This window comes from Pteronotus mesoamericanus, unplaced genomic scaffold, assembly GCF_021234165.1.
Source record: "Pteronotus mesoamericanus isolate MK-2021 breed Mesoamerican mustached bat unplaced genomic scaffold, CSHL_Meso_final scaffold_705, whole genome shotgun sequence".
Classification (NCBI taxonomy): domain Eukaryota; kingdom Metazoa; phylum Chordata; class Mammalia; order Chiroptera; family Mormoopidae; genus Pteronotus; species Pteronotus mesoamericanus.
In genome coordinates, this window is record NW_026555326.1 from 5419818 (window position 1) to 5443368 (window position 23551).

At 55.0% G+C, this 23551-nt stretch overlaps 1 protein-coding gene across 1 annotated transcript; it reads left to right on the plus strand.

Moving 5' to 3' along the window:
* Positions 1-362: 362 nt before the first annotated feature.
* Positions 363-19741, plus strand: SLC45A3 (solute carrier family 45 member 3). Its single transcript, XM_054563089.1, has 5 exons — positions 363-448; positions 13133-13525; positions 14346-15131; positions 15444-15709; positions 17757-19741. Exons 2-5 carry the CDS (start codon positions 13354-13356, stop codon positions 18192-18194), a joined length of 1662 nt encoding a protein of 553 aa, XP_054419064.1. The 5' UTR covers positions 363-448; positions 13133-13353; the 3' UTR covers positions 18195-19741.
* The last annotated feature ends 3810 nt before the right edge of the window (positions 19742-23551 follow it).

A 23551-nucleotide genomic window follows, 5' to 3' on the forward strand; every position in this document is an offset into this window, starting at 1 on the left:
TGGGTGAGTGGGGTGCCGTTCTGCCTGGGGACAGGGGCAGGGCCAGAGAGCACGTGCGGGTCAGGGTCACAGACTGGCTCCCGAGATGGTGCCCCGCGGAGCCGGGTCGCTTTTACCTAACTGTTTGGGTGGCGAGCGGCGAGGGGGCGGTGCGCTGCCTTAGGTAATGATAGGGCAGTCTCGGAGCCACGCGGGGGCTGCCCGTCGCGGTCGCGGCTACAAAGACAGCTTGGAGACCTCGCGCTCTCGTCGCTGGGGGACCACCCCCACCCCACGGGACCCCCTCCGGCCCGCCTCGCCCCGCCCCCTCCTGGCAGCCCCAGCGCGCATGCTCTCTTCCCCAGCCGAGTAACCTGGAGATTTAAAAGCCGCCGGCTGGCGCGCGTGGGGGCAGAAGGAGGCCAGCTCCACCACGCTGGCCCTGGTGACAGCCGCTCTTCTCAGCCAGGTAGGAGCGCACCCCCTCCTCTTCCAGGCGACAGGGTCCCGGCGCGGGGAGGGGACGGGGGCGGCCCGGCCCCGCGATGTCGTGAGCTTCGCGCCCCGCGGGCTGGGACCGCCCGGTGGCCGTCTGGGCGCCGCGGCCCCTCGAGTCCCAGTGGAGATGGCCGGGCGTCCCGGCTGCAGAGTGTGGGGCGCGCTCCCGGATCCCCGCGGGGCTGTTCTTTCTTGGAGGGAGGCGGGCTGGGCTGGAGGCGCCGGGGCCCGGCTGTCCCGGTCAGGCAGCGGGGTTAGGCAGCGGCGGTGGACCGGCGCTAGCTCCTGTTGCACCTCCCGCCTCAGAGTTTTCTTTGGAAAGTTGCATGTATTTTCTTCCCTTGTCTCGGCTTCACCGGAAAGGGGCACGATGAGTCACCGCGGCGCCCACAGTCCCGGACTTGGGAGCCTGGAAAGGGGCCGGCGGCCCGGACGCCGCGGGAAAGGTGACTGAACCCTTTGGGACGTTTGTTTTGGGGCCAGGCTCTGGGCAGGGAGCTGAGACTGGAGCGTGTGTGTGCGTGCGTGTGTGTGCGTGCGTGTGTGTGTGTGTGTGTACGCGCGCGCGCGTGCGCGCGTGGGGTCCTCTGCCCCTTTCTCAGTCTCGGTTACCCCTCGGGGAAGGAGGGATCGGAGAAGCTGAGCGCTCTCATCTGCCTGCCAGGGTTCAGGTAGAGATGGTGAGGATTCTGAGATCAGCAAACAGGTGTGATGGGGTGGTACCTCAGGGACCTGCAGGCTTTCTCCAGAATGAGGGTCAGCCCTTCCCATAGCCTCCTGGAGCCCTCTGAGTTGCTCTTGCCCTTGACTTCTGACTCAGCCTCCATCTTCCTGACGGACACTCCTGATCTGCTCAGCTTTTCCTTCTACCCAGCGCCACTCCCCTGTGCTTCCTCTTTTCTCAAGAGGCCAGAGTTGGGGGTAGGGAGAGGTTTGGCAGGGTGGCTACCTGGTGAGGACTTGCCCTTCAGCTGTTACACACACCTGGTCCCAGTGGAGCAGGGACTAAGAATAGCCCTGCTTCTGTCTTGCTGCTCTGGAGTTTGCAGCTGGGCACAGCCAGTGGACCAGGGCCCAGAGTGACCCTTGCTGGACTCCTGGAAGCATTGCTTAGGGGTGGGGGTGAGGCCCTGGGGGGGCTTCAGGCTGCTTCTCCTGATGCACTTGGCGGGTCTCCCTTCCAAGACAGCCTTGGTGTGGATTCACCTGCCCCGCGGGAGGGGCAGGACAGGCTGGCTGATAGGGGTGGGGAAGACCGGGGCCAGGAGGTGCAGGCTGGATGGGAAGCCTGAGGAAACCCATAGAGCAACTTCTAGGGAGAGACTGGGACAATATGTAAGGTCACAGGCCGTTTAGTTGGGTGGGTCCCATTCCCTCATTCCTCCCTTATCTCCTCCCCCCAGCCCTGTCATGGATCCAGGACTCTGTTATTCTAAAAGTTCTCAGAAAAATGGAACTTGAGTCAGCAGGATGAGTCTGAAGATAAAAATACAGCTGTGGATGCATGTGCAGCTGTGGACATACAGGCCCCAATTTAGTGGGGGGAGGGGAGAGTTTTCCTATGTACTCACAGAGTGTGTAGTGAACTCCCCTGCCTCTCAGGGCTCTGTGAGTTACCGTGAAAGAGGAGGAAAGGAAGAGGAGGAGCTGCGCAAGGATGCTTGGCGGCCCACTGCGGGCCGCTGGGCCACAGGCGGCGAAGGGATTCCCCGTTCTCAGCCTGTCCAGGCCTCTGGGGAGGAAAGGCAGACAGGCAGGGATAGCTGAGGACTCCAAAAGTGAAATTAAGCACTATTATCTGGACCATTATTGTCTAATAGCACAACATTATGGATAAAAACCCAGACTGTCAGAAAGACAGGGTTTATATCTTGGCTGCTCTACTAGCTGTGGAATGTTGGGCACGTTACTTAACCCTTCTAAGCTTCACTTTCCCTGGCTGCAAAATGGGGATTGTAATAATAATAATAATAACGATAACATCTACTGTATAGTCTTATTATTTATTAAATAATAACTATTACAAATGTAAATATAAATAATAGCTCTACATAACATGTAAAATATAAACAATTGTAGCTTTATTAAATCATGCATATACAGCACTGGATGGACTCTGTGCCTGATAAGAAATAAGTGCTCAGTAAGTGTTAGCTAGTATTACCCACATCCATTATATCTGTCACCCGTGACTGGATGGATAGTGGCGCCCAGCCTGGGACTCCATTCTTGGGTTCTGCTATTAGACCTGGTTTCTTTGGGAGCAAGGCCTCCTGGACTTTGGGGAGTCAGTATGACTAGGCAAGAGGCTGAACGCTAGCACCTAGTTGCATGGGTTTGAATCCTGTTGCCTCTTTTGAAAGTTACTTCACCTCTCTGTGCTTCCACTTCTCTTAGAATGAGGATAACAGTACCTACCTAGTATAGGTAAAGCTCTGAGCACAGCAGCTGTAAGTAAAAGGAGCTCCATAAATGTCAGCTGCTGTTACTTGGTGACAATGGAGACAATCATTGTGGTTTACACTTAGAGATCAGAGTTTCTTAGCAAAGGAATTAGGCCATATATAACTATATGTAAGCTGTGAACAACAAATGTAGTTGAACTCGTGGTCCCGTGCAGAGAACACACCAGGACGGGATGTCCTGGTCTCTCCTGGCAGTATACATGACTTATTTTTTAATTTGTCCAGTAACCCTTGCCCCTCACCTCCTCCAGTTAGTGGTGACAGAGATGAATCATGAGGTGATAGGGCTGACCATATATCCTGAAAGGTTAAGAGGCTTCTATGCAGAAAGATTATTTGTTGTAATTTTTAGGGTAACTGTATGATAGAGGGGGATGCTCTGAATGTGGGTTCAGCTCTGTCCTCTCTCCCCAGTGGGACCCTCTGCACTGCTTTCTGGTGTCCAGAGGAGAAACCCGGCCTAGCTTTTCTTTGAACAGTTAGTGGCCCTGTGTGCTTCACAGCGAGGGTAGAGGCTGGACCAGTTGGTGCCAGGCCCAGTGTCTCGAACGCTGCTGCCACTTGACTCCCAGCAGTAGAGTTGGAGTGTGGAGCTTTGTCCAGTGTATTAAGTGTCCCCGTTTGGGGGCAGGGGCTGGTGACAGGGCCATCACGGGATGGTCCTGATATCTGGCCAGAACTTCCTGTTTAATCCTTTTTTCTACTGCATGGTTTGTTTCTTCCTCCACGAGGAGAAGCACCACTGACCCCGAGTGACTTGTGGGGCCTCTTGCGTCTGACATTGGAGATGGGCCTGTCTCACCTGTTGGCCTGGGCTTCTGTGTCTGTAAAACGGAGATGATATTGTTCACCCTGCAAGGTCACGGTGAGGATTAAATGAGACAGGCGTATTTAGCAAAGTGCCTGCCCAGGCCAGGTGCTCAATACATGTTTATTTCCTTCCCCTTCCTTGTTAATTCTGGAGACCAGACTATCTGGGAAGCTGGGCTGAGGCAGCAAGAGGGCCCCATAGCCCCACAGTCCTTCTTTGACAAAATTTAGGCCAGACCGAATGCCTGGCCAGACAGGATGCCCTTAGGAGCGGCCGGCCTGAGACAGCAGTCCCTCTTCCCCCAGCGCTCTCTGTTGTGCCCCCTGCCCCAGCCGCTGTAGTCTCAAGTGTCCTTTGAGCTTACAAAGAGTGTCCAAGCTGGTAGCACGTGGCCCATTCCTAGGGATGTGACAATGTAGCTTCCTACTCCCAGCTTTGGTTACTAGAGAGAGCCGATCACCTGAAAACCTTGCATTTGGCCCTGCCACGAATGCCAGGCACGCTGGTCAAATCACAGACAGGAATCCTGATTCAGCCTCACCTGTGAGGCCTTCTGTTCCAGCACCATCTCCTCAGGGCCTGGGCGGGGGCTGTGCTCCGTGCCTTCTGGGAGCTGAAGGGCCAGGGGTGGGTGGCAGGGAAGGACCGCGAGCCAGGCCGGGAGGACTGTGAGCTATCCATGTCCAGCCTGAGGGGCTGCCAGGTGAGCATGGGAGAGAATGGGGAAAAGGGTGGGCCCCTGACAGCCTGGGTTCCAGGCAGCCCTGAAGGAACTGTGGGACCTGAGCTGGGCAGGGCTCAGGGGAGAGGCAGCGGAGGAGAGGGGACTGGAGCACGGTGACCACTTTGGAAGCAGTTGCAGGCTCAGTGCTGACGAATGTCCCCATCTTGGACCCAGATCTGAGATCAAAACTCATCCCATGATGTTGGGTCTGGCATCCTTTCTACCACGGCTCCCTGGGGGAGGGGTCAGTGGAGAGGTGGGTGTGTGCGGAAGGCCCAGGTGTCAGTGGCTCTGTTTTGCAGGTATCTGCCCTTTTCTGCGTAGTTCCCACCTGCTCCTCTTTCAAGGCTCAGCAACAGGGCTGAGGAAGTCCTAGAAGAACTGAGCATGCCTCACTGGAGGGACTGTGTCCTTGCACCTGTAACACCTCACTGCATTCTGACTGCCTTTTGTCTCTTCTGCTAACAGGGACTGCAGCACCTTCACAGTGGGCTGTCGCGTAATTGGGGCTCAGTAAGTGTTGGTTGGATGGTGGGTGAGTGTTAGTGCTCTTTAATGTTCCTTTGGGGAAGGTTAGGTTGCACAAACTGAGTCATGCTTCCTCCAGGGTAGGCAAACTAGGGTTCTCTAATAGTAGTAGCAGCAGCAGTAGTAGTAGTAGTAGTAGTAGTAGTAGTAGTAATAGTAATAATAGTCTCTTTTGGAGCCTGCTTGTACCTTACTCACCACTGAGTGGTTATTTATTTATTTATTTTATTGTTGTTCTATTACAGTTGTTCTAGTCCCCTGCCCCCTAACCCACCAACTTTTTTTGCTCTCCCCTGCCCCTCCCACCCCCTGCTCACAGAGTCAGTCCCCACCCTGTTGTCCACATCTGTGGGTCCTTTGTACGTGTTCTTTAACTAGCCCTTCCCTTTCTTTCCTCCTTTATCCCCCTCTCTCCTCCCCTCTGGTCCCTGTCAGTTTGTTTCTTTTTTCCATGCTTCTGGTTCTGTTTTGCTTGCTTGTTTGTTTTGTTCATTAGATTCCTGTTATAGGTGAGATCATATGATATTTGTCTTTCACTGCCTGGCTTATTTCACTTAGCATAATGCTCTCTAGTTCCATCCGTGCTGTTGCAAAACGTAGGGGTTCCTTCATTCTTTCTGCTGTGTAGTATTCCATTGTGTAAATGTACCACAGTTTTTTGATTGTGTGGCAATTTTTGAGAACACATTTATGCAGGACTGAGTCCAGCCCAAAGCCTCTGATGAAAAATAGGGCTGGTTCCAGACCCTAGAATATCAGGGTTGAAAGGCCCTTATAGACCATCAAATTGAAGATACTAGGGGTGGGATGTGGCAGAGGTGGGACCACGCCCTGGTCTGACTCCCTGCTCTGCTCATCTGTGGGTCTGCCCAGACCCTCCATCCCCTGGCTTCTTTGCTGTGTGCCTCATCTCCGGGGAGACCAGGCTGCAGGTAGCGGAGCAAGGGTCCTCTCTGCACAGATGGGAAGAGTTGCCTGGACTGGCTGATTGGCAAAGTTCAAGTTCACTAGGAGGGAGATCCATTCAGGTTTCACTTTGCAGGGGCTGTGGGAAGAGAAGGGAACAGGGGGAGGGGACTTCTCAGTGGCTAGGAGAGTGTGCCCAACTCCCCATTCTCCCACATCCTCTTTCCCCACCCTGGACTTAGGGATTTCTTGGGACCACTGCCCCACCTTGTAAGGAAGCATTTATTATGGCCCAGGTAGAGAAAGAATTTTATTACTAATTTCAGCCAGGAACAGAGCCCAACTCCAGGAGGGCATAGGGAAGAGGGCGGTTCTGCCCCCAGATGTCTTGGTTACTTGGCTTGGTTTCAGGTGACCACTGACCCTTGGCACTTTGTTGTACTAGAGCTGTGTGAAGGCAGGTGGAGGAGGGGTTTTGGCAGGGACAACAGAGGATGGGGGGATCTTCTCCCCCTGGTTCTCCTTGTCACTCATTGGTGAGGGCTGTGAACCCCTCCCCCTGCCTGCTATGCCCTGTGCCTTGTCAGCGAGCACTCAGTGGGCACCTGCGCATGGAGAGCACCCTCCCCGGGCAAGGTGGTGGTGGTGGGTATGAGATGACGTAGCTGTAGACCTGTAAAGAAACTGAGGCGGCACCAAGGTGAGTTCTCATTTTACAGTTGTGGAAACTGAGTCCCAGAGAGGTGAAACGGCTTGTCCAAGCTACACCGCTATAAAAGTTGCCGAAACTGGACTTCACTGTCCTGGCTCCGACTTCAGAGCACTTTCCAGAATTTTCGAATGGTTTGAATTTTACATTCAAGCCTTTTTATTTGTGCAGCTTTGGGCATGTTAATAGATTTCTCAATTTTCATTCTTGTGAAATAGGAATATTAAATAGTATCTACTTTGTAGGATTGTACAAAGGATATGTATGAATTAGAAAAAGAAGCTATGTCAGGTACCCAGCACGTGCCAGACACCTCCTGGACGGTTAGGAGGCATCAGCCACTGTGACGATTCCCCCTGTGGGTGGGGACCGCCCTGACTTTTAACCCTGGGACGGTTACCCTTCCCGCAGGTCTGCTGCAGGCGGGCCTGCTGCAGTGACCTCCGCTCACCTGTGGGGGCCCACACCTGGGGACGCATTTACATTCTTGGCATTCCTCTTGCCTCTGGGGGCCAAGCATGAATGGGGGAGACTCCAGGCTGAGAGAAGAGTGGAAAGGAGAATAAAGGAGTAGCTAGATGCCCTCTGACCTCTGCTGCTCCTGTTTGGGAACCAGAAGGCCCTCTCCAGGGTCTTTTCACTGAGGAAGCCAGGACAGCCGAAGAAGAGGCTGCCAGGAACTTCCTTGTATACTTTCTGTCAAACACACTACATGGTTGTGAAGTTGGTGGTATTGATCCAAGTTTTCTTGCCTGTCAAATGGCTCTGCTCGTTGTACCCTCCTCATCGGGCAGCTGGAAGATTAAAACGCTTGGAAGAGTGCCTGGCATGTAGTGCCTCGGTGTTCACTGCTATTAGTAATTGCAGATGAGAAAATCGAGACTCGGGGAGGTCAATTAACAAGGTCACACAGTCTTAATAAGTGGTGGGGTTGGCATGCAAACCCAGGTCAGGCTGATTGCAAAACTTAGGTCACCCTTCAGAATCTGCCAAGCTCAGAGGCCTCTGGTCCCTGGGGGTGGGAGAGAGCTCCAGGCTGAAGAGTAATGATGGTTGTCTTGGCTAGGACGGTACTTGGTCAAGGTGACTCAGTGGGACCTTGGGTCACAGCTGTTCTCAGAAAGGAAGTCTGATTGGGAGGCCCATGGCCTGGAGTCAGATGTGTGTCCGTGTGGACTGTCACCATGGGATTGCCAGGTGACCCTTGGGAGGGGTGCTTCCCCTTCGCTTAGGCTGGCCTGGACTGACCGGCCAAGGTGAGGGTCAGGCCTGTCACTGGATCGGAGAAGGGAGGGGAGATCAGAGTGAGCTCCAGGGACACTGTCCTTCCTCCTCCCTTCCCCCACCCTCCTCTGGCATTTGTTTCCTTTCAGAAGCTGGGCTGGGGCTCTCAGACAGGGCAACAAAAGCAACTTTCCTCCAAGCCACTGCCACCTGTTGGGTTTTCACACATTGGGGGTGAGTGCGGGGAGGGAACGTTGCCCTTTTCCCAGTGTCTTCGATGTGCCCCCTCTGGCCCCCCAGGGCCTGGGATTCTCTTTGCTGCCTAACATGACAGGGCTCAGGAGCGGGAGGGGGCAGGGGCCCCGCAGCAGCTGGAAGGGGAATTGAGTGGGAAGGGGCCGGTGCTGGCAGCCGGGAGAGAGTTTGATGGATTACTCTGCGGGCCTAGAGGTTTCTCCCTAATCCCCCTTTGTGTCCCGGCCTGCAGCCCCCTCACTCTCTCTGACAAGCTGCTAAGCAGAAGGCTTCCAGTCTGAGTGAAGAAAAGGCAGCGCAGCAGGCGGACTCTAAATCCCTGGCCTCTGGGCCCTGGGGGGGCAGGAGCTAGGGAGCAAGTCCAGGAGGGGGTGGATCTTCCTCCTTCTGCCTGGCCCTTGTTCTTTCTTATAAGTTCCTTAAAGTGCAGAGGTTGCATCCTGAGTGGTGTTTTCGGGTGTCTGTGGGAGCCCTGCAAAGTCATGGGCCTTGGCTATTTGTGCAAATCACTGCCTTTTTGTAGGGTGGGATCAGGAGACGCAGACCCTTGCTTCTTTGGAAGTATTTGAACCCAGAGAATCAAAGATTAAATATGGCTTGCTGAGCCTAGCGCAGTCTAATCCCATGCCCCTTCACCCCAGAGCCCAGGTAGGAGTTCCCACTGCGGAGCTTCCCTGACAAGCAGGTCTGTAACCACAGCCAGCTCATTGCACCTCAAGGATGCTCACTTTCAGGTTTCCTGGCTGGGCAGCTGGCCTCTTCCTGGGGTGTCCCGAGGCTCCCTGTGGAGCTGTCATGAGGGTGGAACTCATTTTAGGAACGCGGTGTGCTGGGTTTCACTAGGTGAGGCCGAGGGCACAGGTTCTCAGGGACTGAGGCAAGGGGTTGGCAGGCAGGGAGGCTGGGCCGGTGAACCCTCAGCCCTCTCCCCACCCCCAACCCAGAGGGCCTGGAGAGCTCAACTTGGAGCCAGAGTCTGGGGTCCGGTCCTGTGTGGAAGAATGGGGGTCCTTCCTACCTCGAAGTCTTGCAGCCTCCACCGAAGGTTGCTCCCCACCCTCAGCCCTGGCCTGGGGTGGGACAGCCTAGTGTAGGGTCGTATGCTGGGGGGATTGCCCTGGAGTGACTCCACCCCCTCCACCTCTGCGTCTTTCCCCCTCTGGCTGGCCTACCCTGTCCCCAGCTCCCTGCTCTGTGGGGAGGGAGAGGGGTGCAGGAGCTTCGAGAAAGCCGCACTATCTTTGTAAGCAGGGAGGGAGGAGGGCACGGTCGGTCGCTGGCTGCCAGCTCCTCGGGTCAGGGTGGGGGCTGCTGCTGTTTGATGTGCCTGGGTGGGGTGTGGGGACGCTGGGCCGAATAAAGAGGCCATAGAATTGCTGCCTGACGCTGGCCCATGGCAGTGGGGCTGCCCCAGACCGGGCTCCCTCTGGCCTCTGTCTGTCAGCCGAGGGACTCTGCTCCCCCCAGCTCCACTTCAGCCCTGCGGTGGCAGGAGCCCCTTTGAAAGCCCTCAAAGGCCCCTTTATATGTCCCTCTGACCCTCCCTTCCCATAGGGAGCTACGGGAGTGGGCTTGGGAGTGGGCTGTGGGCTCAGTTGCCTTTCCTCCCGCCTCCTCCACTCTGTCATCAGAATTTTGGAGAAAGTTCAGGCCAAGTTTGTTGCTCTTGCTCAGTTTCATTTCCCCACACTCCCTGCTGAGGCCTAACCTGCAGCGGGCTGCTAACGACCCCACTGCCTGCTCCTGGGCGTGCCCTGTGTCGGAGCCCATGCGGTGTTAGGTCTCCCGGTATCCGGAGCTGGACAGGCAGAATGCAGGGTCACGGATCCTGCCAAGGCCCTTGGCTCTCTGGGCTGGGGCTCTGCTCCCCCAGGGGGAGGAAGGATGGGCTGGGGTGGAGCTCCAGGAAGGCTCTCAGAGGCCTTGGGTTTCCTCCAGCTTTCTTGCTGTCCTGTCATCAGGGGGTCCAGACGGGTGGCGGGGGGGCAGATATTTGCAACTTGAGAGGGTCTTGTCCCAGAGGGCCACAGTTCCTTTCCCGGAGGTCAGGTCAGACTCCCCCTTTGGTACCTGACTCCCCCTCTGCACCCCACCCCTCCCTACCAGGTGTGTGTGAGTCTGGCTCTTTGGGTTGATCCTCTGTTTGCCAGGCAGGCAGAGTGCTCAGGGGCAGCGGGCAGGAAGGTTTGAGCCAGAAGCATCTCTGAGCCGGGAGGGTATAGGAGAGAATCGGCTCCTGTCTCCTTGCCTGTCTCTCTGCCTGTCTTCCTGAGGCAGACAGGGGAGCTCCCCAAACAGGGGACTCAGCAGTGACCTGTCACCTTTAAGTGTTAGCCAGAGATGTACCCTGGGGCCACTCGAAGGAGTATTGCTGGGAAAGTGGTGGGAACCCCTTCTTGTCGTCCCTCCCCCCCACCCCACCCCCCGTGTCTCTGGCCTGGGGGCCAGAGGGCCTGGGCTTCTCTTCTCTCTTCATGCCCCCTGGAGGGATGGCAGGTGACTGGAGTTAGTGCTGTGGGTGCCCTCAGTCACCTCCTCCACCCTGAGCGTCCTGGAGTGGGGATGACGAGGGGCAGACTAGGGCACTGGAGAAGATGTAAGGAGAAAGGGGGCTTTGGAAGGGAGAGTGTTCCTATGGGCTTGGAATTCCTCAAGCACTTCCAGGCTGGAAAGAGGGAGGTGTGAGGGCGGTGAGCGAGCCCTGGACCCCAGGATGCAGTAGGGGTCCAAAGCAGGAGGACGGGCTCGGCAACCCAAGAGCAGAGTGCGCCAGCCAGCGAGCGGGGCTTGGAGCCAGCCCACTTCCTAACCGGCTCCTCCCAGTGAATGCCTCACCTTGCCCCGCCCCCCCCCTCCCGGTTTCTAGGTAGAGAGCCTCTGGGAGGTGGGGAGAGGTGCTGAGGAGGGAGGCAGCTCCTGGGCTATCTGGGTTATAGGTGGATGAGGGGAAATTCCTCTCTCCACCCCTTTTTATCTTTGTCCCTTATGAGCTAAGGAGCTGGATTAAGGGAAGGGGTGAGGCAGGGAGGCAGGTGGGGTGATTAACAGTGGCTGGAGAGCTGCAATTTATTTTAAACAATGGGGAGGAACCAGGGCTTGGTGGCAGCCCTGGGCATGGGGGCAGGTTGTGGGTGAGGTTGGGTCTAAACGCTTCTGTCTGCTCAGGGAGGACCTGGTCCTTAAAAGCCCAGAGCACGTGAGTGTCCAGGGTCTGCCCAGGCTGAGGGCAGTGGAATGGGCTCAAAGCCTTTTAACCCAGAACCCCTCCCTCCAAGCTGGAAGGCGCCCCTGGTCTCTGTACCATCCACTGCTTCCCTTCTGGGGGTGCTATGGCAATGCATCCAATGGGGAGGGTCTGGACTCAAGCTGAACCCACAACTGCCCTGCAAAGACTAATATCTGGTACCACTACCCCCTTTTGGGTCAGTGTTTTACACTCCCCCCGTGCCACCCAGTCCATGTCCTTTCCCGAAGTTGGTGGTCTGGGTCTGAGCGGAACTTTGGGGAGGATGCTGCTGGTAGCTCAGCTTTATGTGAAGCCCCTCCCTTCCTGATCTCCCAGCTGCGAAGCCCCAGAAGGCAGTGATGGGATGGAGACCTCTTCCCTAGGATTGACGGCCCTCTGATCTGTCCGTGGCACTGCGCGGAGAGCACCTACAACCTGTTTTGTAACACACAAGGCCCTGTGGGGTTAAGTGTCACTTGAAAAGATAAATGAGGTTGGAGCGCCAAATTATGAGATGCTGAGATTGCGAGAGGGAGTGAGTGGCGGTTGGGGCGCTGCAGGTAGGGGAGGAGACCCGGGCCTGGCCCTCTGCCGCTGTGGACCTCACGCAGGAGTAGTCCTCTTCAACAGCATTGGTCGGACTGAATCAGACAGGCCTGGGGAGGCACGGGAAGGCGCTCCCGACTCCAGCCACCAGCGGCCTGAAGCTCTGTGCACCCACCTCCTTTGAAATGCATGACAGGTTAGGGGACTCCTGCCTTTTCACACCAAGATGCCCCCTCCCTACCTCCTCTTCCGGCTGATGACTGACATGGTCTTTTGTGGTTACTCCTGAACAGGGCAGACTGCAGCAGGTGCTGCTGTGACGCATGCCCCGGAGGCCAGCTGGTGGTGGGGGGCACAGGGTGGGTGCTTCCCAGTGGGATGTCTGCCCAGGAGGCAGGCCTAGAAGGCAGGGCTGTGAGGACTTCTCTGCTGAGAATGGAGCTGTTTGGGGAGCACGGGCTGCTGGGGAAGTGGCGGGGGGCACAGGGGCGTGACGGTTGCCGGCAGTTGGTGTGGTTTCATGCCCCTGTGAGATTGGGACCTGGGAACATCCTGGCCCAGCTGTGGCCCCACTTTCCCATGACACTCAGGCAGTGCACGTGGGGATGTTTCTTAACTGGGAACGGGGGGTATGGGCAGAAACCAGGGGAGAGGCTTTCAGGCCCAGGCTCTTTCAGGGAAGTGCTCTTTTGGTGGGTCAGTGACAGGTTCAAATCCCGCCCAGCAAACCACAGTCTCGCACCCTTTCCTCTTGTCCTTGTCCTTGGGGATGGGAGTTATGGCGCAACATGGCTTGCAGCCAGGCGGTGCAGAATAGGAAGCCCTGCCCTTAACAAAGGGGGATGGGGCTGCGCAGCTTCGGGCAATGGAGAGAGAAGCAAGTAGACCTGGTCTGGTGGAGGGTCCCCGGGGGCACCTTGAAGACCCGGCCTGGGGACCTGGGAATTCAGTCGGTTTGATTTCTTTTTCCTCCCCCACTCACAGAGGAGGGCAATTGCTAAGGTATTCCAAGACAGAGTAATCAACATCTCTTTGGCTGTGGAGTGTGCTGAGGTTTAAAATTCATATTTACCTTATTAATTATGTCAGCCTTAGGCTAATATTAACATACATTTCCTGACTGGGCAGTAGGGGGTGGCGCCTGGGTGGCAGGGCCGCCCCATCAGCCTGGGAGCAAACAGGATTCAGAGCATTCAGAGCAAATCCTGGAGACCTGGTTCCCAGGACTTAACACTTGGTGTGTTTGTCCCTGCCCTTTTAGGCGCCGAGTGACATGTCCCCACCGAGGCACTCCACGGAAGCAGGCATATAGCATGGGCTGAGAAGCCGGGCCGGCACGGAGGGCTGGCAGAAATGGGCTCCCGGCCGAGTCCTGGGCAGCCAGCGGCGGCAAGGAGGAGAGGCCCGGGCACCTGGAGCAGGGCTGGGATGAGGCAATTCTGGAGAGAGTGACCGGCTCGCAGCCCTGCCCGCCTGGCCACCATGGTCCAGAGGCTCTGGGCAAGCCGCCTGCTGCGGCATCAGAAAGCCCAGCTGCTGCTGGTCAACTTGCTGACCTTCGGCCTGGAGGTGTGCCTGGCCGCAGGCATCACCTACGTGCCCCCTCTGCTGCTGGAAGTGGGGGTAGAAGAGAAGTTCATGACCATGGTGCTGGGTGAGTCACCTCGTCCCCCTGCCCTCCTGTTCCAGTTACATGCCACCCGGAAATAGGGCAGCAGGGCCTCTGCCCAAAGAGCCACCTGGAGGGGGAGGTGACTGACTGCTGGGTTGGTGTGGCTGGGGACGGGCGTGACCTGGGCTGAGGGGGTCCCAAGAGGAAGAAAAGAGTACGGGGACGTGCCCTGGTCACCACTATACCCCTGTATAGTGACTGATTCATAGGAGACACTATAGAAATGGCCCTTCCCCTCTGGATAGCCCTTTATAATCTGCACCTTTTATCTCATGCTTGCAGCAAGCCTCTGAGGTGACCGAGGTCCGCGGAGCAGATGAGGGGGGTCTGTGCGGAGTTAGTTGCCCTAGCCGGGCTGGACTCTGAGCCAGGGCTCTTCCTTAGCCCTGGGTCAGGGGTTGAGCTCTCGACTGCAGATAAATTCTGCGACAGCCACAAAAGTGGTCGCCATCATGTGACTCCCAGGAAGAAGGGGCTGCATCAGAATGACAGGCCGTGGGGTCAGGCTGCCGGGGGAAGCCCCGCCTCCCGCCCTCCCTAGCTCTAGCCTGAACACAAGTGTCACTTATCTGTTGCTCTGTGCCTCAGGTTCCCCATCTGAAATTGGGGCATTAGGGATCCAAGCTGTGAGGAGTAAAGTAGAGTCCCGGTGAAGTACTCAGCACAGCACCCAGTACAGGATTGGTCCTCCCTGTGACAGTACCTCCACGGTCATTCCCATCCTTCTCAGGGAGGATGGTCCCCTCACCGCTGCCCCATGAGGGCCCCAGCCTCTGGCTCACACTACTTGCCCTTCTTGCAGGCATCGGTCCAGTGCTGGGCCTGGTCTCGGTCCCGCTCCTAGGCTCAGCCAGCGACCACTGGCGTGGGCGCTATGGCCGCCGGAGGCCCTTCATCTGGGCCTTGTCCCTGGGCGTCCTGCTGAGCCTCTTCCTCATCCCGAGGGCCGGCTGGCTGGCGGGGCTGCTGTGCCCCGACACCCGGCCCCTGGAGTTGGCGCTGCTGATCCTGGGAGTGGGGCTGCTGGACTTCTGTGGCCAGGTGTGCTTCACCCCACTGGAGGCCCTGCTCTCCGACCTCTTCAGGGACCCAGACCACTGTCGCCAGGCCTTCTCCGTCTATGCCTTCATGATCAGCCTCGGGGGCTGCCTGGGCTACCTCCTGCCTGCCATTGACTGGGACGCCAGCGCCTTGGCCCCGTACCTGGGCACCCAGGAAGAGTGCCTCTTCGGCCTGCTCACTCTCATTTTCCTCACTTGCGTGGCAGCCACGCTGCTGGTGGCTGAGGAGGCAGCCCTGGGCCCGGCCGAGCCAGAGGAAGGGCCGTCGGTCCCCTCCAGGCTGCCCCACTGCTGCCCATGCCGCGCTCGCCTGGCTTTCTGGAACCTGGGCTCCCTGTTTCCCCGGCTGCACCAGCTCTGCTGCCGCATGCCGCACACCCTGCGCCGACTCTTTGTGGCCGAGCTTTGCAGCTGGATGGCATTCATGACCTTCACGCTGTTTTACACGGACTTCGTGGGTGAGGGGCTGTACCAGGGTGTGCCCAGGGCGGAGCCGGGCACCGAGGCCCGGAGACACTATGATGAAGGTAAGGCTCAGTGGCTGGGGGCTGTGGTAGGGCTTCCCTGGTCGGGGGTATGGGGATGCCCAACACCTGTGCTCACCCTCGGACCATCTTTCTCTGCACTTAGCCAGCAGCTCTGGCCATGTTCCCTGAGGTCAGTGAACGACCTAGACCCCTGGTGTTACAGGTTGGGTAGGGAGGGTGCTGGGGGGCGGGGCAGATCTACAGCAAGTCTTGAGAGGCAGGTGACCGTGCCTTGGCCCCCAATTCTGAGCAACAGCCCCAGGTTGCATTGGCCCCCCCGTCTGACCGCCTCTTTCCCGCCTCCCTGTCCAGGAGTCAGGATGGGCAGCCTGGGGCTGTTCCTGCAGTGTGCCATCTCCCTGCTCTTCTCTCTGGTCATGGACCGGCTGGTGCAGCGATTCGGCACCCGGGCAGTCTATCTGGCGAGTGTGGTGGCTTTCCCTGTGGCTGCTGGTGCCACGTGCCTGTCCCGCAGTGTGGCTGTCGTGACCGCCTCGGCCGCCCTCACCGGGTTCACCTTCTCCGCCCTGCAGATCCTGCCCTACACACTAGCTTCCCTCTACCACCGCGAGAAGCAGGTACTCACGCCGATGCTGCGGCACAGACGCTGGGGACTGGGGAGGCGGGGTGGGGCCGACTGGCCCAGAACCGGCGTCAGGCGAGAGATGCTGGAGAAAGCAATCTTTGATCAGAAAGGAAGCCAGTGTAGCTCCAGGACCAGAGAAGTGGCCCCAGGAAGGAGGGTACAGGTTAGACTCTGGGAATGACTTCCTGATGTCAGGATCACAGAGCACTTGAGTGGATGATTGCAGGAAATGCGAGACCCTTCTCCGGGAGTTCTGAGAATCAGTCCAACAGAAGCCCTCAGACTGGGCTGGGCTGTTCTGTGCAGAGGCAGGGGCTGGATCTGCTGACCTCTGGGGCCCAGCTCCGGCGGGGGGTGAGCGGCAATGGCCCGGTGGGGGCAACACCGCCCCTTACTCAGCGAGAGGCTGGGAGAGGCACTGCGACTGACCTGTGTCCTAGATGTCTCCTCAGAATTTGCCTTCCTCTTTCTAAGTCTCCTTTCCTGCCTCCCTCCTTTGCCTCCTTGTTTTTCCCCCGCCCCCAGGGCAGACTCTGAGCCTGACACTCCTGACACCTTTCGCCCTGGCGGGTGCTTTGTAAGTCAGGCAGCCTCACACTAACCAGCCCTTCCCTTCTATGGGAAGCCTCCTGACCTGGGCTGCATGGTCACCTTTGTCCCCTCCCCTGGCCTCACTGAGCTATAGCCCTGGGTGCAGAGCTCTGCCCAGATGGGCAAGAAGTTAGGGTGTCCCCAGGGAGGAGGTGCAGCTCTGGCCCCAGAGCTTCCAGACCGCAGAGAAGACGAGTCTCTGCCATTTTAGGACATGAGTGGGGTAGCAGAGAAGCACTGCGCTGAATCGGCAGCTGCGGGGTGGGAGGGACGGCAGGAGGGCCGGGGTTTTGGTGAAGGGGGCCTGGTTTCTGAGAGCTGTGCCCGCACACTGGTAACTTGGGTCAGGCTCCACTCTTCCACTGTGCTGGCTCGGGGCTCAGGGGCTGATGTCCAGAGGCCAGGCTTGCCACGTGCCCTTGAGCCAGAGAACACGCTGGGGCTGGTCCCTGCCGTGGACTGAGGAGCGCGCCGATCTGCGCCACTCCAGCCTCGCTGGTCTTTCCTGGGCTGGCAGGCATGGAGGAGAGGTCCTGGGAGGTCCCATTCCAGCAGCCAGAGATGGCACGCCCGGCCCTGGGCACCGCCTGTGCCTGCCTTTGCCCCCTTGCAGAAGTCGTGGGCTTCCCTGGGGTCAGGTTCGAGCTCTGCCATGGTTTCCTAATGCAGCCAACTCCAACTCTTGCCTGTTAAGCACCAGTGGGCATGGGGACAGTCTGATAAGTGGTAGCCTCATCCTTAAATAGGAGGCTCAGGCTGCTGGGGGCAGGGCAGGGCCGGGCCAGGTCTCTCTGCTCTAAGGTGACAGTGAGAAGGTGGGGGAAAGGACTTCTACATGCACAGCCAGGGCAGGGATTTGGGGAGGATGGTGATTTCCTCTTGCTTCTCTCTTTCTGAGGCTGTGTCTGCTGGACCCTCCTTGCCTCCAGGCGGGGACCCCAGTAGGACAGCCACTCCAGCCAGGGCCTGGGGGCGGGGGGCAGTGAGGGCAGGGCTTCACCCTGAAGACAGTGGCTAGGGTTTCCCCATGTCCAAGTGGTGGGGGAAGGAAAGAAAAGGGTTGGGAGAGCCCGCGTGGGGTGTGGGCCGCCCGGGGCCCCAGCCTTGGATTTCACCCCTCCGTCCTTACACGCCTCTTCCCTGTCTTCGTTCTGCCTGGCTTTCCCTTCCCAACCTGCAGTGCCGCATTTGTCCGCCATCCACCCGTTCCGGGAGAGGCTCTAGGGGACCTAGGCTTCTGGTTTCAGATCTGTCCCGTCCCTGTCTCCCCTCTCCTTCTCCCTGGCCCAAGGAGGGTCCTGACTAGGCCCAGCCAAGCAGGGTCTGCTCAGTTTTTTGACCTGCTGCCCCATTTTCTTTAAGGCCCATGGCCTGGTTCTCATAGCTGGGATTCCCCTGCCCGGGTGCACACCTGTCCTTGTCCCCTTTTCTTTCCTCTGTCTCCACAGGTATTCCTGCCCAAGCACCGAGGAGACGCTGGAGGTGGCACCAGTGAGGACAGCCTGATGACCAGCTTCCCGCCAGGCCCCAAGGCCAGGTCCCCCTTCCCCAATGGACACATGGGTGCTGGAGGCAGCAGCCTGCTCCCACCTGCACCTGCGCTCTGCGGGGCCTCCGCCTGCGACGTCTCCATGCGTGTGGTGGTGGGCGAGCCGCCTGAGGCCAGGGTTGTTCCAGGCAGGGGCATCTGCCTGGACCTCGCCATCCTGGATAGTGCCTTCCTGCTGTCCCAGGTGGCCCCATCCCTGTTCATGGGCTCTATTGTCCAGCTCAGCCAGTCTGTCACTGCCTATATGGTGTCAGCCGCAGGCCTGGGTCTGGTTGCCATTTACTTTGCTACACGGGTAGTATTTGACAAGAGTGACCTGACCAGATACTCAGTGTAGAGTACTTCCTATCCCCTGAGGGAGGGCCTGCCTCACTGGGTCCCAGCTCCCGGCGTTCCAGGCTCCATAGGGCTACTGGGCTGGCCTCCCAGATTCTATTGCCGCCTAAGTGGTGTGGCTCTCTGCTGCCACCCCGTGGTGATAAGGTGCATAGCTGCACAGTTAGAGCACTGGGGCCTCCCTCCCATTTGTTTAGGGCTGTGGTTGACTCCAAAAGGGCTTATTAAGTCTGGACTTACACAGAGAGAGAAGGGCAGGGCATTTGATTAGCACCATGCACTGGAATTCAGGACTCTGGCAGAATTACCCAAGCTCAGGGTTAACAGCTAGTGTCTCGATCAAGACATACCAACGGAAGGTATTTTGGGAGCTGAGTAAACTCAGCCACCAGTTCTCCCCTCTCCAAGCCCCCATATCCTGTAGGTTCCCCTAATGTTGCCCTAGTGTGAAACTCTCTACAGGATTTAAAAATATGAAAGTTACCAGGGCGGGGTTGGGGCACGGGCAGGTTCCTGAGCAGAAAGGGGGCGCTGCCTGGCCCCGCAGCACTTCCTTTCCACTGAGTCCCCAGCCCTGTTTCATCAGGACATGGCTTGTTGGCCCCTGTATCTCCATCATAGGGACACAGGCCTTTAAATATTAATTTATTTATTTAACTAAATAAGAGGGCATCGATTCCCAGCTTTGCCATGTCTGGTTTAGGAGGTGACCTCCCCAGTGACTGGATCCTATGAAATGGCTGGTTATTGGGCTAAGGATTGTCAGAATCTCATGTCCTGGGGGAGATTGGTCTGGCCCCAAAACTGCCTAACCCAGGAGCTTGGAAGCTCTGCTCACCCCAGCTGATATACCAACTCCTCTTACCCTAGGCTGCGTAAAGGTGGAAAGTTGGGCTTCAGGTCTCAGCAGCCTCCCGAGCCTCCCCTCCTCTCTTGGCCCAGCCTGCCCCTGCCCCACGCCCATATGCTCCCTCTAGGACTGTGCTGATGAAGGAGCCGCCCACCCCCACCTTTCCCTGGCTTCACAGTCTGTCTTCGGGGCTGTTTCAGGACCAGAAGCAGCCAGTGTGGCCCCTGAACCTTTGTCTGTCTCGGCGCCCAGGGCATATCTGTGCTTGGGGACTCTCACGCAGAAACTCAGGAGCACCCCCTGCCTAGGCTAAGGAGGTCATATCTCTGGGGGGTTTTAAGTGCCGTTTGCAATAATGTCATGTTTTATTTATTTAGCGGAGTAAATATTTTATACTGTATGTGAGCAATCAGAGTATAATGTTTATGGTGATGAAATTAAAGGCTTCTTATATGTTTAATTGGCCTGTAGTTATCTTTTTCTGCCGTGTAAGGATCAGATTTCTCAAAAATGATCCCCAGCTCCCTGTTCATGTTTTGGCAGCTTCAGTTCCCAGCACCACCAGTAGGTGGAGCCACAGACCAATACGCTGCTGTCCTTTGGTGATGGGCTTGTGGCTGTGCAACCCCCTGGACTGGGGGCTTCCTTTGGGAATGTCCGGGAGAGGAAGGGAGTGGAAGAGTAGGGAGTGCAGGGAAGTGAGGGCATTTTCGTTCTCAAAGGGCTCATCGTATGTCCAAGGAGATGGAGCAAGAACTACAGCAGTACAGACTCCCTGAAGTGCAGGTGAGGATTTTGACCCCCCTGTGCCTTGGTTCCTGCCTTTTCTCATCTCCTTGACCCTTCCTGCCAGGCTTAGGTCAAATTCAGAGGCTTCTCCGCCTTGTGACCTCCCTCAGCCCTTCAAACTTGATGGGTCTTCCTGTCCTTTAAATTCAGGTAGTTAATAGCAAGAACTAGCTTTACTTATTTTTCAAATGTTCTGTATGTTTTTAAAATGGTTTTATCTATTTATTTTTCTTTAGAGAGAGGGGAAGGGAGGAAGAAAGAAAGGGAAAGAAACACTGATGTGTGAGAGAAATATTGGTTGGTTGCCTCTCCCACGTGCCCCTGCCGGGACCAGGCCCGCAGTCCAGGCATGTGCCCTGATGGGGATGAACCGGCGACCTTTCACCTTGCAGAATCACGCTCAACCAGCTGAGCCACACTGGTCCTGGCTCTTATTTTATTTAACTTTTTATTATGGAAATTTTCAAACATATGTGAGTAATGAACCTGGTGTAATGAACCTAACTTCAACAATCAGTAACATCCTGCCGTTTCTGTTCCTTACCCCTCATCCCTTGCCTTTTTTTTCCTGAGGTATTTTTAAAGCAAGTAGCAGACATAATTCATTTAACTTATAATACTTCAGTGCATATCTTTAAGAAATAGGACTTTTTAAACAACTCTGTCACGAGATGATGTACATATCCAACCAACGTAATTCCTTACTGTTAATTATCCAGTCCATGTACACATTTTCCCAATTGCCTCGAGAATATCATTTACAGTTGGCTTATTCAAACTAAAATAAACTAAGATAAATTGCCTTTAGTAGTATGTCTTTAACAGTTCCTCTCTTTTTTTAATACCATTTGTTTGTGAAAAAACACTCATTTCTTCTACAGAATTACCCACTTTCTATATCTGGCCGACTGTTGTCACTATTGAGATGGTCTTTCCCCTTTTCCCACCATAAGGTGGTAATGAGCTCTAGAGGCTAGATTAGGCTCAGATTTGATTGTGCCACCGTAAGGACACAGGCTCTTAAATATATAACTTACTTAGCAGTGCATTCATATACTGCTCCTACATAACTTTAAAGCGAATTTCAGACATCATATTTAATTTCTAAATATTTCAGAATGTACTTCTAAAAGGTAAGGACTTATTTTTAAAACCACATAGCCATATTACTATCATCAGATAAAAAAAAATTCCTTAGCATAATCAAATATCCAGTCAGTGTTCACATTTCTGTCTCATAAATTATTTTATATAGTTTTTGTTCAAATTAGAATCTAAATATGAGATAGGACCCCAAAAACCCAGAATTTATTTATTAAAAATTGTGTATTTATTCTTACATGTTTAAACTTCATATCAAAGTACTCTCCATTTGGTGCAATAAACCTACAGAGGTGTTTTTTTTTCACTGCTCAAACAGTGTGTGAACTTGCTGATTTTGATGCCTTTTAGTGCTTCTGCCATTTTTCTTGTTTCACCTCTTCCATCCTCAACAGCAAAATGTTTCCCTTTGAGGAGTTTTGTCATCAGGGGAAACAAAAAAAAATTGCTTGGGGCAAGATCGGGTGAATAGGGAGGGTGAAGAGTGGGGGGTCATGCCATTTTTGGTCAAAAACTACTAACACTCAGCCTGGTGCGGACAGGTGCTCTGGCAAATCACCCATTGTGAAATGGGCAAATGTGTGGAGTCCTTAAAAAAAATTCACTGAAGCTGAACGCAGCCTTTCACACCACCGCCAGCTGGTGCACTGATGCAGATGGATTCTTAGTACTCTCACCTAACTGCAAGGGACCCCCTCCAGAAGATAGTTCTGGGTTTCTTTGGGTCCTGCTCATAAGTTCCATATGTTGCGGTTGATTGATGTGTCTCTTAAATTCTTATAATCCATAGGCATCTCCTCAACTTTTACTTTTTCCCTTGTAACTTATTTGTTAAAAAACTGGATTGTTTGTCCTGTAGATTATGGTTATATTTCACATGTTTTTATTGCCTCTGTATTTTCTGTTACATTGGTAATTAAAGTCAGAGACCAGATTAGATTTTGGGTTTTTTTGTCTGTTTTCACACTACTTAATAGATTTGTGTATGTCCGTAAAAAGGAGCATGTATTAGCTGGTTGTCTTTTTTTGATGTTAGTAGTCATTGATGTCTTTACTTAGATCCATTATTTTATAGGCATTGGGAAATGATGATACTCTTTTCTTTTTCCAACTAATTAATCAGTTTCCTAGCACCCTCTAATGATGACAGAGAGGTTTTCCCTTAGTGGCATTATGTATTCAAGAATTTACACATATTTGATGTGTTTCAGTCCTTTGCCATTGTTCTTCACAAATTGTTCCCATTTTTGGCCAATGGGAGCCCCTTCAAGTTGATTTTCTGAATCCTTTGACACAATCCAAATAGTTTTTGAAAGTTTCTTTGCTTTCTGGCCTGACTGGATGTCCAGGCTCGTCTTGTACATTTCCTGCCACAGACCTGGAATGAACTGTTTGCTTTAAGGGTCTCTGATTGCTTTGTTTTGTAAAAGGTATTTAGAGGCAATAGTGTCTGCATCAAGAGTGCTTGTTACTGGATTGGATATTGGTTCTAGCCTTTTTAAGTGGACAAAGCTAGGGAAAAAATTTAATGCAAATACATTATAAGTTTGTATTGATACTTCCAACTCAAATTCAGGACTGTACACACATGTGCATGCGTGCATGCAGTATTTTCCTTCTCTAATTTCTCCCACACTGAAACAGGCCTGGCCCAGAGGCTGTGGGTGTGTGTGTGTGTGTGTGTGTGTGAGAGAGAGAGAGAGAGAGAGAAGCAAAAAGAACCCATCAATATCAGGCTGCCTGTGCCACCAGAACACAGAGGCTGGCCCACCAGTGTGTTCATTCTTTCCCTCTTGGACCAGAAACCTCCTCCTCACTGCGCCAGCTGCTACAGAGCACACAAAGGAGACTGCACATCCTTAGGGAACAAGAGCCTGGGGTGCACGTGCCTTTTGCAGCACAATTGTGTAATATCTGGGCCAGATAAACCAATTCACATGCAACTGGGGCCTTGTGTTGGTAGTGCCTCAATTTTAAAATATGTTTCTCACAGAAACATCAACTTGCTAACAAGTACAGAAAGAGAGGAGTGAAGCAGGAAGAAAGAAGCCTCTGGGAAGGGGGAGGAAGCTGCAAGTAACCTCAAAGACACGAAGACTACGTTTACTGAGTCCTCTGCACATGGGGTCCCAGACAAGGGCAACCTGGCTCCTGCCTTTAAGGAACAAGCACATATGAATCAAATGTGCATCAATGATGTATCAGGCATTTGTAAGTGGAAAATGCAGAACATGAACCAAAGATACTAATAGAGTTTAGAGGATGGAAAAATTATTTTTCTGTGACAGAGAGAGAAAGGGTCTCACCCCCATCATGCAGGACCCTGCCCATTTCTGGGGGAGAGGGGGCCACCGGGGCCTGCCCTGTGCTTTGATCCCGGACACTGGAGGAGGTGGGGCTGGGCTGGGGTCAGGTGGGCAGTGCCTCCTCCTTGTACATCCATGGATCTTCCTTTCTGGCCGGAGCGCCCCTTCCTGCAGAGCCCTACAGCGGGGGCGGGAGCGGGGGCGCAGGAAGAGTAGGGCGGGGCACAGCTCCTGGGTAGCTGGGTCTCCGGTTACTTCTCTTGCAGTTGGGGAAAAAGCCCTTCGTTTCCAGGGTCAGATTTGATTACAGCA